Source organism: Dermacentor silvarum, chromosome 11 (assembly GCF_013339745.2).
Source record: "Dermacentor silvarum isolate Dsil-2018 chromosome 11, BIME_Dsil_1.4, whole genome shotgun sequence".
NCBI lineage: Eukaryota > Metazoa > Arthropoda > Arachnida > Ixodida > Ixodidae > Dermacentor > Dermacentor silvarum.
The window spans coordinates 32,014,197-32,032,662 of record NC_051164.1 but is presented as its reverse complement, the minus strand read 5'-3'; the positions used below and the strand labels follow the sequence as shown (position 1 = coordinate 32,032,662).

The following is an 18,466-nucleotide window of genomic DNA, read 5'->3' as shown; positions in this document are numbered from 1 at the left end:
GCGCACTTGGGAAAATGCGAAACCGTCATAAATGGAAGCTATACTCTCTTTAAGTAGCTGCTTCTATAAACAAAAAGCTTCTGTGAAACGCTGCCGGACTACTTGGTGCACTAATACGCGTGCACCAGCTCCGCCCGTGTAGCTCTCGCTTCGTTGCCGCAGAAAGTAGTCCGGCACGACCGTGAGCCAGAAGCCCGAGTACTTGGCAAGGCTACGAAAAGTGACTTATATGGAGTCGCTGCGTTTATATCTATCAGTTGTCTGATTTGTATACACCCCCGAAGGAATATATTATGTCGTTTTTTTTCACCAGTAGGGATGCGGTCATAGCACGAGTAAATTTAACACATAACTACGTGCTCGGCAGCGTAACCCCGCCCGCTATCCTGAGCCAATTTGGCAGGTTAAACGATGTTGCTGTACACGAACCGTGTGGGCACGATTCGTCCCTAACAGCGTTTTGTTTGTACGCAGGCGTCGGATACAAGCTCACGTTCTCCAAGGTGCCAAATGCTTTCAATCTCGATGAAGTTATGCATATCGTCCGCAAGACTACACCTGCGGCGGTCATCGATGATGAGAAGCAAGAAGAGGTGTCTATCGCGCTGGGCACTTTGGACAACAAGGAGTTCCCGGCGATGTTCAAGAAGCTCGAAAGCTCCTTCCAACGGCTCGGCATTGCAAGCATGGGAGTGATAGTTGCATCAATGAAGGACGTCTACCTCAAGTAGGTTGCTCTGCATATCAATGAATGAATGTATAATTGACAGTATGTTATTATCAATGAACATATCACGGCAATGATTTAGTGAGACCAGAAGAGTGCAACACAAGTTTATTTCATGATGACCGTTAGAGCGTGACTGGACAAGGATAGAGAAGAACTTGAAATACAAAGCGCTTTGTGTGCGCGAGCATGAGCGGTGAAAGTAAAAAACGCCAGTGTAGAGTAAACTTGACTACGCTCCATCGACGACGCTCCTTAGCAGCAGTTACTCAAATGGTTCTTTTACATTAGGAAATAAGGGGATCATGCGAAGTACGCGTATATAGAACAACGCTTTATCATTATATGCGATGAGCGTAAGCAATGGTATGATGCAAGCAAAATAAAAAAGTACAAGAATATGAAAGAAAACAATCAAATTCAAATGCAGTAACAGTCAGAAGCACGTATAGGAATTAACAGTTTACGAATACTGTTATTAAATTGAGGAATTGAGAATACCTATTGACGAACGTGACTGAGTGCCTTGGCTAGCTAACCTTGGCCCGTCAACAGGTAACTGGGGGAGGTAATCCAGACCCGTCAGTAAAATGCTCAGATTTCTCCCGTTCGTTTCGAGACAGTGAAGGACAAGTTTTAAATTCTTGACAGTAAATACACGTCGCACTTCGCGTCACTTGTGCGTAGTTGTGGTGTTTACACTGTTGAACATATGCACTTCGCTTCTTCTGTGTTAGGCGCTCTGTACTTACAACGAATGCTTTATTGGGCAAGCGTAGGATGCCAACACGTGCTTCGTAGGCTTGTTATCAACAAAAAATCAAGGACCTTGGTTTCCATTTTTACAGCTCAAGCTATTATGGGCTCATTCCAATAGCCGTTTTGGGTCGCGATGATGCCGCCGCCGACGGCGTCCGCCGCGTAACCGCTATCGCCGGAAACGCGAAAAAAGTACCCGATTCCCGCCGGGATTGAACCAGCGCCCGCTGCTTGGGACTCAGATACTCTACCACTGAGCATCGCAAGCGCTTGCTATCGGGCCGCGGAAAATACCCTATAAGGCAAGCGCGCAGGGGCCGACGACTCGAGCCTCCGTCAGTATGGTGGCGCCATCTTGGTAAGGTGCCTGCAAACGCAGCGCCCGCAGGCGCAGACGACGATATGGGATTCAGACGAGGCGCGCAATCAACGCGCTCCCGAGCTGCCGAGCCTCCGCCAGTATGGTGGCGCCATCTAGTTAAGGTGCCCGCAAACGCGGCGTGCCCGACATGTAATTTACGTAAGGCTTGATCAGGCTCAGCAGACTGCTGTGCAGATAGCATTACAATCCGCAGCTCGCCGTCGACGCCGGACGGACAGTTCAGATGGTCCTCGTCAAAACGAGGCGGGCAGACTGCCACGAAGACCCTGTTGTGCGTGGTGCCCAAATTGGAGCTACTCTTGAGCCGCTCCACCAGCTTACGCTGTGACTGTACTGTGTGTGCCGCGCAGGCCTGTGGCTTTTTTTTTCGTGCTTTTAATGTACAGGTATGACATAATTGTTTGCAGATTACCATAGAGTTTTTACGTTTTATGCGCCCCTTCTGGAACGTCGTAGGCTTGGGTGCATTTTGAGGAGCAGTAAAGGTGGCTATTATTTTTTAAGATTTAGACTATCCACGCGATGCAATTTACAGAAGAACACAGCGAGACATGTGTCTGTTCCAAAAAGATCGAAACATTTTACAATATTAAATTCGACATCTTCCCCAGTGGCCTCTTCGCATAATGGTGGTCCTGTTTTATCTTACAGGATAAACCTGGACTGGTCACCAGGAGGAAAAGCCCGAGAACGACCAGTAGAAGGTACGTAATTTTTTGACAAATTTTATTTCAAATATAATTGTTTCAGAGAGCATTCATTTGATTGGCGAAGTCACAATGTGGTTGTTTCCCAGTCAGGCAGCAGGTTGACACATGAATATGTATTACGAAATATGTAACGAAATCACATGCTACAAGTGCTAACAAAATAGTACAAAATTCCATGCTGTAGATTGTCCTCAGACATTCAAGAACCGTCGTCTGCACGAAAATTTACAAGTAATGCCACTCGAAGTAGGGGTTACAGTCTACTACAGAAGCAAGATTTACGCAACGAAATGCGTGATATGTACAATTAAAAATTTTTAATTTCATGTCACTCTATTGCACTACATGAAATTTATATCTGGGAGTGTTAGCCTGAGAGTGTTAGCCACTGTTACACGGCCAGGGTTAGTTCTAGTTGTGAAAACATAAATGTCCCAGAAACTGCATGGGAAAACGGCGCCGCGGTAGCCCAATGGTAAGGGCATCGCACGCATAATGCGATGACGTGGGATCGTTCTCCACCTGCGGCCAGTCGTTTTTTCATCCATTTTCATTGTCCATGTATTTATCATTTCGTTTTAATTCAGTTACTAAGTACAAGCAATTTCCCCTATGTGATCCTTGGTGTCATTGTTTCTTGGCTTCTTGTTTATATATATATATATATATTGTGACGTCACAGCAAGGGCGGACCTATATTGAGCCCGAGAGACGACACGGCGAAGAAGGGCGGCGTCCACAACCAGCCTGAACAGCCTTCGACAGTCCACGCTGATGATGATGCGCCCGCACGCGCGATGAAGATGAGGGGCACACGCATGATGATGATAATGTACAGATGATGATGAAGTGCGCAATAAATGCCCACACTAATTTCCCTCGCGCGAAAGTGGCCATCCTGGCCGCTGCCTAAAGGTACGGGGAACGCCGCGTGAAGGGCTTCATACGAGAAACGTGGACCACTTCGGTAGAGCGGCAACGGCGGTTAGTTGAGGAAACAACAGGGGTCACTCGATAATTACCTGGAGAAGTCATTTCCAGGACCGTGTAGGGGCCAATAAACTGACACTGAAACTTTTCGCACAACCTGCAGGAGTGCGAATTGGTGTCCAGAGCAGCACTTCATCGCCAAGCTGGTAGAATACTACGCGATGATATGCGTCATAATGATCCTTGCGGTCCCGCTGTCTGGCTGCGGTGTTGACGCGGGCATGCTGGCGACAATGGACGAGGCGGGAAACATATTCTTCGCAGGAAGATCGAGATGGACTGACAGGGGCAGAGAAGAAAGAAACATCGAGAAAGGAACTGGGTGAACGGCCATAAAAAAGGTAGAATGGCGAGTAACCGGTTGTGCGTTGAACGGCGGTGTTATACGCGAAGGTGACGAATAGCAAAATTGTGTCCCAGTTTCTGTGATCGGGTTGAATATAGGCGGCTATCATGTCAGAGAGCATACGATGAAACCGCTCAGTCAGGCCGTTAGTCTGAGCATGATAACTTGATGTATAGTCTTGTGAGTGGTGCCAGAGGCTTTGAGCACTTCGCCTACTAGTTGGGAAAGGAATGTCTTTCCGCGGTCGCTCAGAAGGATACGAGGGGCGCCATGGCGCAGGATGATGGATTGAAGAATGAAGGCAGCCACTTCGGAAGCCGATGTTGAGCTTACACAGGCTGTTTCGGCATAGCGCGTCCGGTGGTCGACGGCGGTCACTATCCATGGACTATTGGCGGGAGTCATGGGAAGTGGCCCATATAGATCGATGCAAACAACCTCAAATGGTTCCGCAGGACATGAGTCTGGTAGTAGTTGTCCGGCAGGAGCTGTTGTTGGAGGTTTGCGACGCTGACAAATGGCGCAGGAAGCGGCGTATCGCGCCACACTGGTAGACAGGCCAGGCCAGTGGAAGCGACTTCTTATGCGGTCGTAAGTTTTCTGGATGCCAAGGTAGCCAACAGACAAATCGTCATGAAAGGCCTGAAGGACACGCGCACGAAGGCAACGAGGTAGCACGGGCAACCAGCGTCGTCCATCATCCTGATGGTTGATACGGCGGTACAGCATGGAGTTTTCAAGCTTAAATTGTGTCAGCTGTCGACGAAGCCGGGCGTTAGGCGGGAGTCAAGCTCCACGAAGGTGGTCTATAATACGGCGACAGTACGAGTCAGCGAGTTGTTGAGACTAAAATGATTCATGGTCGTGCGAAGTGAGATGATCAAGAGTGGTGAAGGACAAAACCGCCGTAGAAGAGACGTCAATGAGTGCGTCACTGGAGGCGGTGGCGGAACCATTGACGAGTGCGGCTGTAGGAAGCGGGCAGTGAGAAATAGCGTCTGCGTCTTGGTGCTTCTTACCAGACTTGTAGATGATTTCAAAGTCGTATTCTTGGAGACGAAGAATCCAGCGGCCAAGACGCCCTGACAAGTTGTTGAGTGTGGAAAGCCAGCATAAGGCGTGGTGATCCGTCACGATGGTAAAATGGCGAACGTGGAGATAAGGGCGAAATTTCTGGACGGACCAAACGACAGCGAGGCACTCCTGCTCGGTGATGGTATAGTTCTTCTCGGCAGGTGTGAGCACGCGGCTGGCATACGCTACGACTCTCTCACGCGAAGAGTTGTCTCGCTGGAGGAGCACAGCACCGATGCCATGGCCGCTAGCATCCGTGTGCAAGATTGTGGGAGCAGTGTCATCAAAATGACACAAGACAGGTTCAGATGTGAGGGCGCCCTTTAGCTGGTCAAAGACAGTTTCGCATTCAGGTGACCACACGAAGGTAGCACCAGAACGAAGTGGTATAAAGGTGCAGCTATAGAGGCGAAATCGCGAATAAATCGGCGAAAATAGGAAGCGATGCCGAGGAAACTGCGTTGGTCCTTGATCTTTTCTGGACGAGGAAAGTGAAGCACCGCCGAAATCTTGTCAGGATCAGGTCGAATACCATCCTTGCTTACAATATGACCTAAGACCTTGATCATCTTGGTTGCAAAATGACACTTTTTGGTGTTGAGCTGAAGACCAGCACTGGCTATGCACGTGAGAACCTCATCGAGACGTTGCAGGTGCTGTGCAAATGTCGACGAGAAAATAACAATACCATCCAGATAGCACAAGCAGGTCTTCCACTTCAGAACGGTGTCGATCATGCGCTCAAAAGTTGCGGGAGCATTGCAGAGGCCGATGGGCATGACGTTGAACTCGTAAAGAATATCTGGGGTTGCAAACGCTGTTTTTTCTTTGTCGGCTTCGTGCATCGGCATTTGCCAGTAACCTGAACGCAGATCAAGACTGAAGGAGTACTCGGCACCTTGCAGAGAATCGAGGGCATCGTCAATGCGAGGCATGGGGTACACATCCTTGCGCGTGATCTTGTTGAGCGCTCGGTAATCTACACAGAAACGCACGGAGCCATCTCTTTTTCGGACCAAAACAATGGAAGACGACCAAGGGCTATCAGAGGGGCGAATTATCTCACGTTGCAGCATGTCGGCGACGTTTTGCTCAATAATTTTGCGCTCAGCTAGAGACGCGCGGTACGGCCCGCGACGCACGATGGATCTGCCGTCTGTCTGAATCCGATGCGCTGTGACGGTCGTCTGCCCCAATGTCGAAGAATGGGCGTCAAATGAACCTTCATGCTTCTTCAACAAGGCAAGGAGCTGTTGCGTCTGCGAAAGGGTCAAGTCCGAGCTGATTACAGCAGCAAGAGCGGAGACAGAGGCAGAATGTCCAGCAGGAGGGATTTCAGAGGGACCAGCCTTGAGGGGAACGACAGAGAGAGGCTCTGAATCAGCAACGCAAGCCAAAGTGGTTCTTTAGGAAGTAGAATTTTCTCAGGTGTTGTGTTCCTTGCTTCGAGAAGCGCAGAACCATGATCAAACCTAACTAGGGCTGAAACAATGGCTATCCCTCTTGTGAGCCAACGCGAACAAGGTAACATTAACACATCGCCATGGTCGATGGCGTCGGACGTGATGATCAGAATTTGCTGACAGCCTGGAGGTAGCTCGGTATCTTTTGCAGCGAGTAGACGAAGTGGCTCGTACGGTTCATCGCTGAGCGAATAGTCGGTGTCGGTCATATGTACGACGCCTTTCCCACAACATATAGCAGCAGAAGCAGAGGCAAGGAAATCCCATCCTAAAATGAGCTGGAGGGAGCAGGGCGACAGCACAGCAAATTGTGTGTAGTGGACGATACCATCGATGGATACACGCACTGTACAAAACGCGGAGGGGTGGATTGTTTTCCCTTGAGCTGCAACAAGCGCGGGTCCATCATAAGGCGTCGTAACTTTCCTGAGACGCCTACACAAATCGGAATGCATAACAGATAAAGTCGCACCGGTGTCCACCAAAGCTTCAACGTGCACACCTTCAACAAACACTGACATCATATCACTAGGGCGCGCTGGAGGAATTGTAGTCCTGTCGGTGAATGCAGTTTTTCCTCCGAAAACTGCATTACTTAGTTTTCCGGGCGGCGTTCAAAGGTGAATGAGGCAGGCCGAAGCGGTGGCGAGGAGCGGCGGAAGGGCGAAGGTGATCGGCGTCTGGTGGTGCGGTAACCGTTCGGCGTCTCGGTCGTTGCGGGCGGAGATGGGGAACGGCGCGGAGGGGAAGCCTAACGTCGGCTTTGGTAAGAGGCCCCACCAGAATACGCATCGCGTTCACACAGGTCGTACCCGCGACGCTCATCTTGTTGGCGCTTGCGGCAAAAACGTGATATATGGCCGCGACAGGTAGGACGAGAGGGTCGCCAAGGCGGGTAGTAAGGGGCGCTCGGTGCGCTGTGAGATAGTGCGGTTAGATGGGGCAATGACGGCTCAATTGGTATTGAGGGGACATTGGCCGGAGGAGCAACACCAATGTGCGTGTATGTGGGTAGAGGCAACGTTGGACGTACGCTAGTTGGAGGCGCGGCAGCAACCTGCGCGTATATTGGTACGGTGCGAGGGGCCGGAGGGTCCACATTCGCAGAGCAGGTCATTGACGCAAGTTCCTCTCTGATGACGTCGCGCAATGCTGCACCAGAAGGCTGAGCAGGAATCATCAACGGAGATGACAAGCCAAGTGAGTGCAGTTCTTCGCGTATGATCGCCCGGATCATCATGCGCAAGCCGGGGTCTGCCGCAGAATGGTGTTCGCTGAAGTCCGGCTGCAAGCGTATGGACTCGAGCTCGTCGAGGCGCTGGCACATCAAGACGATGTCAGCGACGGTAGCCGGGTTCTTGACGGCGCGCGCGTTGAAGGCCACAGTCCCAATACCTTTAAGAATGTGGCGTATCCTGTCTGACTCCGCCATGGCAACATTGACACGGCGACACAGTGCAAGCACATCCTCGATGTACGATGTGTAGGACTCGCCGGAGTGTTGTTTGCGAGCATCCAGAGTTTTCTTCGCAAGGGCGGAGCGAACCGCCGGCGTGCCGAAAACTTGCCGTAGCTGCTGCTTGAAGTTCGTCCAATCGGTGAAATCAACCTCATGGTTGAAAAACCAGGTCTTCGCCACACCGGTCAGGTAGAACGAGACGTGGTGGAGCTTGTGTGGATCATCCCACGGATTAGCAGAGCTTACGCGCTCGTAATGATCCAGCCAGTCCTCAGCATCTCCACCGCGAAGACCAGCGAACAGATGGGGATCGCGCTGGTGGCCGCTGATGATCACAGAAGGTGCGGCTTGTGGAGGCGGGATGGTTAGGGTAGAAGCGCCAGGCTGCTCGTCCTGCGACATGCTGACGGACAGTGGGCACAAGCGGCGACCCGAACGAAGCTCCAGGGAGTAGGCCAGGGGCGTAGAGGACGGGGAACCCAGAAGCACCTCCACCACTTGTGAGGTCACAGCAAGGGCGGACCTTTATTGAGCCCGAGAGACGACACGGCGAAGAAGGGCGGCGTCCACAACCAGCCTGAACAGCCTTCGACAGTCCACGCTGATAATTATGCGCCCGCACGCGCGATGAAGATGAGGGGCACACGCATGATGATGATAATGTACAGATGATGAAGAAGTGCGCAATAAATGCCCACACTAAATATATATATATATATATATATATATATATATATATATATTCTCAAGGTGTTTATTTGGCAGAGCTCGGAGCAGCGCAACGTCGACGGGCGGGGCAGTCAAAGCTTCCAAGCACGAAAGCGCTCGAACCCCTAGCGTTCAGAGCAAGTAGCGCTGAAACCACTAGCGTCTGTCTTCTTCGCTACAAGCACCCCCGGGAGCGATAAGGGAGCTGTCCGGCGACCTAACAGCTCGTCACGATTTAGTAAAGTAACACTTTAGACGGTTGACATGGACAATGTCTCGTCCACGGTGGCGCATGTCTGAAGATGGCTCAACTGGTTCTAATACATATTTCACACGAGATGCGCGTTCGAGAACACGATAAGGGCTTTCATACTTCGGGACCAGTTGTGATGAGAGGCCAGGGGCAGTGAAAGGGACTGAGAGCCACACCAGCGCTCCCGGATCGAAGGTGACCGTGGAAGTGGCGTCACCACGAGCGCTCCTCTGGCGCTCTTGATCATCAGAAGAAAAGGCCCGTGCTAGGTCGCGGCACTCTGCATGCCTGACCGTGGCAGAAATAGGCACGCATTCGGATGCATTCGGCTGGTACAGTAGAATGGTGTCGTTGGTGTGCGAAGGGTGTCGACCATACAATAAGAAATAGGGTGAAAATCCAGTGGGGCTCTGCGTAGCGGTATTATACGCGTAGGTTACGAAGGGCAGAATGGCGTCACAGTTAGTGTGGTCGGAAGTGACGTATATTGAAAGCGTGTCCCCGAGCGTACGGTTGAAGCATTCTGTGAGGCCGTTCGTTTGAGGATGGTACACCGTAGTCCTACGATTAACAACGTGACACTCCTTGAGAATCGCTTCAACTACTTCCGACAGGAAGACGCGTCCACGATCGCAGAGAAGTTCTTGAGGTGAATCATGCCGCAGAATGAATCTGCGGAGCAGGAATGAGGCAACATCGCGCGCTGTAGCTGCTGGGAGAGCGGCGGTTTCGGTGTATCATGTAAAGTGATCTACTGCCACAATCGCCCAGCAGCTACCTGCCGACGCAAAGAGAAGTGGCCCATACAAATCAATGCCAACAGAGTGTTTTATCAACAGAGTGTTTTATCAGGAAAATAACCAACATCTGTCATCAACATACATGTTACATTAGCAGGGGAAAATTGTGCTTATTTAGGTGATAAAAGAAAGCAATCCATATTACTTGAAGTTTGTGCGATTTATTGCAGGGGAAATACTTCTGTTTAAGCTATTAGAACAATATAATCAGCAATGGCAAATGTGTCAAAAGCTATATCTCGGCTGCGACACAGTATCCTTAATGAACTTCTATGCAGAATAAACTCTTCTAATCTTCTTTTCATACAAATAATGATAACTCAAGCATTCTTGCGCTTTTGCTTATATGATTATCACAAATTACCTAATTTTTAAATTAACTTATGGTCATTATGTCAGCACAAGGGTTGCAAAGCACATTTGAATATATTACCTCTGTTTGCAATGCTCTACTTTCTGTATAAGTTTTTTATGACTAAGACAATGCTGCGAATATATTGCGGTCGTTGAAACCTGCTCAATCAAATGAACTTCATGCATTTCATGGGTGTCACATAATTATAATGAGGCTTTTCATCGTTGTATGGCTGGAATGGTCCTCGTCACGGTGAGACTTGAATTTAGCATGAGTCGGCTGACCGATATCTTGTGATAGCAATGAGCGATGTGTGAAAGCTGACTGTAGCAGAGAAGTCATTTTATTGAACACGTCGAAGGTGGGGGAGCAGAAAGCCACTGCTGACATGAGCAAGGCAAAAATATTGCTCTTGCCAAAATATTGGTTCCAAGGATATTCTTTGTGCGACCACTATTCATCTCTTTAAGCCTCCATATTCTTGTGCAAGCTCTGTCTTGCTTGAACTGCTACATACATTTTCAGCTAGTAACTGCTTCACAGGGTAAGCATTCTTAAAGATCATGTATTATGTTGTGGCAGCGTTACAACGCTCTCACCAGCAACACTGTCATGCTCCTCTCGCATCTTCTTCCAACTTCTACTTTTGGGGCCTTGGATTCCTCTTGGAGCTGTTTCACTTCAGTGACACACATGCTGCATAGATAGTTTCGAATTTACGAATAGGCATTTATATTCTGTAGCGAAAAAGACTGGTGTGCCCTATCATCCTCGGCCCGCCGACAACGAGGAGCTCGCGCTTTCGGCGTCTGACGTTCGACAGAGACGGTCGTGTTTCCGAATCGGCAATAAACCACATTGCAATTAATAAAATTTAAGCAAAAGATTGACTTAGGTAATTTTTCGAGCCGAAAAAGCAAGGGAAATATCGGCACTATCAGCGCATTTTAGCTTTTATCTTAGATGCCACATGATTACATATTCCTCATAAAAGCTGGTACGGATTGAATGCTAACAGACACAACATTGCTTCAGTGTGCTTTTTGTCCCATGTCATGGAGTTCCTTACATAATGACGCTAGAAGGCCTCAACACATACATACCCATAAATGTTGCAGGGCACGCGCAGCACATAAGCGTTCTATGTATAAGGACCTGTTGGTCTAGTTCTTGTTATCTTACCGCTGTTTATTCTGTTTGGGCAAGTACATTCACAATTCAGGGAAGGGTCTTAAACATTTTTTTCATATTCGCGCAAAACATTAACCAGCTGGTATAAGAATGTTTTCTGCTGTTCATGACTCGTGAAATTTCGCACCAGCATCTAACACAAGTCGTGCCATGCTGTTTTCTCCAGATACTGCGGATACCACTATTTAAAGAATTTTATAAGAGCAGTATTATATGTCAGCTGCACAACCAAATGCCTTCAAGGATAAAAAATGTGTATAAGAGTTTGATGCTTACGTAAGCAAGGCTTTAAAAAATTTAATTATGGGGTTTTACGTGCCAAAACCACGATCTGATTATGAGGCACGCCGTAGTGGGGGACTCCGGAAATTTGGACCACCTGTGGTTCTTTAACGTGCACCTAAATCTAAGTACACGGGTGTTTTCGCATTTCGCCCCCATCGAAATGCGGCCACCGTGGCCGGGATTCGATCCCGCGACCTCGTGCTCAGCAGCCCAACACCACAGCCACTGAGCATCCACGGCGGGTAAGCAAGGATTTGTTGCCACCGGCTATCTGTGTTAGCAATGCATTTATGTGACTGAATAGGACGTTGATCAGTTGAATATTTTTGCTGTTGAAAGCAAATGTGTTTAGCCATAATGAAACACCAAGAACTAATTTATTTTACTGATAGTTTGTCGCAGAACATTTCAATAGAAAGAAGTTCACAAGAATGTATCTCATATAACAGCAGCTAAACGCACCTTTCTGCACAGAGTACATCAACGTAGCAATTTTTGTCAGTCCTCCGAAAAGAAACATAAGCCAGATTTGGGGCAAAGATTGCATTTTTTTCTCTGTTATTTAGAAGACTACTTTCACATATCTTTTTTTGTCTTTTTGCGCAACAGAATATACATATAGTAAACTGATAAGCGTGTTTTCCTGCGACACTCGGCAAACTTATGGGTAAAACTTTGGTCTTTAAATTCTGAAGAGTACAAATAACTTTGTTGAAGTAACTTTGCGAAATGAGGAGAGATTCAGTGCGTGGAGAGGAACTGGTTACGTTGATCTCTTGCTCTGCGAGCATTTTACACTGATTTATATTACGGTGACATTCGATGCTCGAACGATAAACCGGTTTGCTTTGTTTAGTGGTCCGCGCTAATTAGACGTGGCACGATATCCTTCGCGACATTTCTGTATCCTTATTTTACGACGATACCACAAAAACGTGGTTGTCGTGTTGCTTGTTCATATTGCTTTGGCATATGAACAAATCTACATCAAATCTACATCATGCAAAACGCTTAATTCCCTAAGTATAAATAATCTTAGAATAGAAATTTCGTCATCTGCAAAGACACTGGGAGTTGTGTTTCACGAGTATATGTCTTGGGAACACCACACAGACTACATTAGAAATAAACTGAGTAAAACCGTAGGTATCCTGCGAAAATGTCAGCGCATACTGCCAGTGCCACAAAAGCTTATGCTATATAACGCTCTTTTCTCTCCTCATTTGCGTTACTGCCATCTAGTTTGGGCTACCGGTACGAAGAACTCCTTGCACAACTTAATCACATTGCAAAAAAATGCCTTGCGTTGCATTGCAGGTTTGCCGTACACTGCGCACACGTCCGAATTATTTGCTAAGTTCAATGTTTTAAAAGTTACAACCTTATACGAATATCACCTCTTGACAGCTTTTAGGTCCGAATTAATTCAGAAAGGCAGCCACATTCGCACTTTAGCAAATTTAACTCTTAATCCCTCTTCACGTCTAACCAGACTATGCACTGCTGCTCAAGTAGACTACGTGAATAATTGTCACCGCTTCGTTTGGAAGGGGATGCCAATAAATCATCTTCATCATTATCATCATCATCGCCGGGGTAAATAGTAGGGCGCGTGAGTTGTTTTATTTATTGTCAATGATCGAATTGGCAGAAACAGTAGTGTCTTCATGCGGCCTAACGCTCAGGCCCAAGACGCGCAGGATCTTTTGCAGACTTTATAAACGTTGCCACCAATTTGACAGCAAGATAAGGAAGTAAAAACGATAAACATTGCCAAGGAAGTATTTCTCGCCATTGGTGTTCAATTTTTATGTTTTGTGTTTTATTTTAGTTGCATAAACCGGAAACCGACATATGTCATGCACGCAGACGAAACAACCCTTTTATTCCATCATATTGATTGAAAATTGCTTGAAAAATTGAATTGAAAATGTGAGCACATGGAGTATTCTGAACTAATTAGAAATGAATGTTAACAAATCAAAGTCACTCTTTTAACTCCAAGACAATTGACCACCGGGTTAACAGGAAATCTCATTCTTAAAAATACTGCCGTGGAAGCGGTTGACTCAGTTAAAACACTTCGAGTATACTTTCATAAAAAGATGTCCTGGGATACTCACATCAGTCATATAATTCTCAGTTATCAAAAGCTGTCGGCATATTGGCAGAAGTCCATTTCTTTCAACCGCCTAGTGTTAAAAGGTTTATATACTATGCGACGTTTGCCTCTCACTTGAATTATTGCTTGCGTGTTTGGAGTAAAACAACTTTAACAAACGTAAACCGTCTGCATACGCATCAAAAGAAAGCACTGGACACACAGCTGGCGAGCCTTTCTACGCACATACTGAACCCATTTTGAAGTGCTTTAGCCTTATCTCCGTTCCAAGTCTTTACGCATATACGCTGGCAATAAAGTACAAACAAAATGCTATCTCCCCTGAAAAGATTCTAGATGATATTGCTCACTAAACATTGAATACACGCATTTACCCTATACATCATAGATATGTTTGAAGCGTGCCGCATTCCCGAACATATTATGGTGCGCAGATCCTTCGACAATCTCTCCCTGTTCTCCTGAATTATCTGTATGAGAAGGAGCTTGAAATAGAAAATGTGAATAAAAAAGTTTACGTGATTTTTTTTATTATGCAGCTGTAGGACACCTTGTAATGAAAATTTGTATATTTTGTAGAATTGTCTCAAATTACACTGATTTACACGATGTGCATCATATTATCTTTTGCGTCCTGCTATATTGCTCATACTTGTATTTCTACTGCACTTGAATAATAATTGCAACTGAATCGTATTTTGACGAGCATTTCTAAATTTTTTAGCAGGTCACCACTTTGTCTGTGGAAAAAAATTGTCTGGGAAAGAAAACGTCTGCGTGGACACCTTTGGGTCCACGCACGACCCAAAAACGTTGCAAAATCTCGTATCTACGCGAGCATCTTACGTACACTACAGTATATATGTTTACGGCGATGCACGTTTGAATACCGTATTGAATCGAGCAGTACGTTTTGCTTGGATAACTGCCGTCAGAGGTCGGCAAATTGTCATTGTAGTACCGAAAAGCATTTTCATGCAATTCGACACCTAGAGCACATTTTTATTGGTGATCTTGCGGACGTCTTGTTTACCTTCGCAGCTGGTTCTTATTGCACCTGGCTGCTGCATGACCCCTAGCCTTAACTCGCTAACTTAAGGATGCCCGTCTATGAGGCAACCAGAGATGAACATGTTCCGGATGGAATACGGAGGTAGTGGGCTTGGCCCACAGCAGCGACAAGTTGAATTTTCGTACACTTACAATTCGCTTTCATTTATCATTTCTACACTTAAAGTAAGAATACAATTAGTTTACTTTATGCTTTCCTTCCTTTAATTATCTGTCGACTTCATATGTTTGTTACTGACAAAAGTGAGGCCACTCGGTTCGGTTTCTTCCCCTTCATGACAAACCAGAAAGTCGAAAATCGAGAATGGTCGAGTTTCTAATTACTTGAGTGAAAAGTCCAGGAAATTGTATCAATCTCATTTCTACTTGCTGAATCATCAAACGCATTTATGCATGTTCTTTTCGGCAAATATCACGCGAGAAGCTAATTCCACGCTACGAAACGACGCAATATGCAGCATGAAATGTGTGTGACAGGGACAGCACCTAAGCAGCAAGGCCGCATAAAGCGGTTCTGCACGGGCAAACAGTAAAGCGCCAGTGGCACGTTAACTTTCTGAAAGCCCTCTGGCTGGTACAACTGTGATATTCGGCAAATTAAAGCTTTCAAAGCCAATACTATGACAATTAAAACAGGCTAACCGCGATGTGCGCATCATAACTTTGGACTTATAAACGGAATATGTCATCAAACGCGTTTCCTCGCCAAGGAAACTGAAATATCGAGTATCTTGGAGGCTGTGTGTATCTGCGTGCCCAAAAGGGTCCAGGTGCAATGACAATAGGAGGTCCCAGGTAGGACACCTGATATTTTGAAGCATTGACTTCGACATAGAGCCATTTCCGTCGGTGTAGTCAACGCTAACAGTACATCCCTTTCAGGCCGTCTACATGCGCCTATTTAATGTATGTCAGACGAATGTCACTTGTCGGCTTCAGATATGTGGAATTTGCGCCAAGCGGGTGACATATTGTGCTGGCTAGAGGCCACTGCTGTAGCTTCTCAAAAAAGTTCTCTCTATGAAACTTCATGATTCCATTCGTTCTTTCTTCGGTGTTTCTTCCTTTTGAATGCTCACTACATCTGATATCGCTATCGCCAAGCCTTTGGTAAGCACCGTCTTCACAACCACACTTCAGCCGATAAAGATAATGCACCAAAAGAATACAGAAGCTTTTTACACCAAGTGAAATATCAACATAAGAAAGGGACTAGAATGCTTTAACAAAAGTTTCTTCTCTCTTTTCTTCAGCTGCTTCTTGTTCGCTTCTCGATATAGACCTGAGAGAAGAGCAACGCGTCATTTCTTCCACGGAAGATAGCCTTTTGTAAAATTCTGTAGCACCATAGTGGTACCTGTGAGCCATCCTAATGGTTTGCTCTACGAAGGCACGACGGTAGCACTACAAGGTTTATTAGTGTTTATTAGTGTTTGTCTTAATGAAATAACGTCAATCAAGTTAATATCGAGGTAGGTTCTTGTTTTTCTCTACCAACTACCGACATTTGTGGCATAAATTAAAGTTGTACGGGGAGATTATACGAAGACTTTAAGTAAGTACTATTTAAAATAGCTGTTTGGATATACGCTGACGGTTCCTTCGGAACCATGCCGTCAGTGGTGGTGACCATGGGTGACCAGTGATGCCTGGTAAGTTAGTCGCTGATTAACATAAGTTCAATAATGAACGTTTAAACATCTAGTTTCTACAGGCTAATCCTAATTAGCGAATTGAAGCGAGCTATCCGTACAAGTCATATCAAGTTTTGGACCTGGAAGAATGCGATTGACCGCGGAACTCAGAAACGGCAAAATTCGGCAATCAGAGAGTTCGAAACTGAAACTGGGAGACTGCAGCAACCACGACGCCGCACCCCTAGAGGTGACCTTCTGCTTACGTCACCCAGCCGCGGGCACCCAGCGTGCTGCGACAACTAGGATCACGGAGGTGCAGTGCGCTGGCTTCCCGCTGCGAGGTGACTGACGTAAGCGGAAGGACAACGCGAGGGGCGCTGCTTTAGACTCCCTGCAACTTCCTACTTCCTGGTTCGTGCACTTTGATAGTCGAATTTCATAATGCCACAATTCCATAGATGAGGCCCTTTTATTGCATAGCAATTATATGGACACTTCAACCGGATTTGCCGTCGCCGTCGCCGTGAGGTTCCGTATAGATAAAATATTCGCCGCGCGCCGTATGCCCGAGCGGAAGCGTGCGGGTACGCGCGCTATCACGGAGAGCGAACGCACTCAATCTCCCACGCGCAAGCAAGGAAGCGGGAAGCCAGCGCCGGAGGGAACGGGGGGGGGGGGGGGGGGGCGCACTTCTACTCTGCCAACAACCGCGCTCATCGCTCGCCCGCACCGTCTCTTATCTCCACACGGCTCTGACCTTTGTATGCACTGTGCATTCGCCGCTCTGTTTCCGTTGAAGCGATAGACCGCACGTACCTTCGCCCGCTGCGGCGTATGCGCTTGCTGCCCGCGTTTTGACAGTCGTCTGCAGTCATTCAGTGTGATCTATTCATGTTTTGTGCGCGTTCACACCTCGCTTGTTCATTCAGTTAGTAATAGTCGGGCCCCATTTTCCAACGCACGCTACACATGCAATGCTGCCTGGATCGGCAGTGCAGCGCTACAGGTGTGTCTCTTCGCACGCGCTGCCCACGGGAAGCGCTTCTCATCAACACCACCGTTTCACACGCGCCTTCTCGTAGTCATCGAGTCTCTCTTCATGTCGGTCTACTTATGCCGCAGTACACCTGCTTACTTAATCAGCTCATGTTTACTACAATTCATATTGCTACCAAAGCCGCTCACCTTACTTCGTATGACGTGACTGTGTTGCTATCTCATTCATTGCTCCGCCCTTAGGGCGAAACTGTGACATTTTTTTTTTTTTGAGATACAAAAGTCGAAATGGCTTTTACGGAGAGTTTGCTTCTATTTTCCAATTGGAACGAGCCCGCTAAGACTAAATGTTTAAAAGGTAATTACTGTATATTACGCGCAAGCGTAAGTGGCCCCTCCAGAAAAACGGGCGACAGTTTGAAGCCGCGAAGAAAGCGGACGTCGGAGGAGGAATGCACCTGGAGGTGGAGAAGCGAAACGCGCGCTGCGAAAAGTACGAAGGAGCGCGCTGAGGATGGATGGAGAACGAGTGCTATGAGCGTCCCCTTTGTAAGGAGGCGTCACAAAGATCTTGTTATTATTTTGCCCAATGTCGTACCAACCTAAGCAAGAAACCCGAAGAATTCCTGTCGGGAAACTTTCTGAACCCCTGCTGGGAACTTTGCTTTTGTACGCCTTCGTTGTTTGCCGTCTCCGTATTTTTTCTTCCACCAATCTTTCCAACTGCCCCTTACTAGTCTCTATTGTGGACACGTTTACATTTTCCCTGCTTTCGCAAGATCCGAAGGCTTCAAGGAAGCCAGAAGAGCCTTAATCGACCGCAGAGCAGACATCTTCATATTGACACGTATACATGTATATCTTTCAACGGTGGCCGCTTGCCAAGCTGTGGACGCGGCGCGTTGACGGCGAACCCTCGTAGGCCCATCTCGCGGTATGGGCATCGGCGGTAGACATGGCCGGCTTCCCCGCAGTGATTACAGAGTGGGCGGTGGTCGGGGGCGCGCCAAATGTCTGTCTTTCTCGGGTAGCTGCGCTGGGCGACGGGTGGGCGTGCTGGCGGCGGCGGTGGCGGTGGACGACGGAACTGTGTTGTTACAGGGCCCTGGTGCGAGCGCGCAGGGGGTCCTCGACGGCG

At 47.5% G+C, this 18,466-nt stretch overlaps 1 protein-coding gene across 1 annotated transcript in view; it reads left to right on the top strand.

The window, feature by feature from the left end:
- Positions 1-18,466, top strand: part of LOC119432497 (ABC transporter A family member 2-like) — a 151,022-nt gene that overhangs the window by 26,578 nt on the left and 105,978 nt on the right. Inside the window, exons 4-5 of the mRNA XM_037699662.2 lie at positions 475-727; positions 2,520-2,572. Coding sequence (XP_037555590.2) covers positions 475-727; positions 2,520-2,572 — 306 coding nt within the window. The remainder of the gene's footprint in view (positions 1-474; positions 728-2,519; positions 2,573-18,466) is intronic.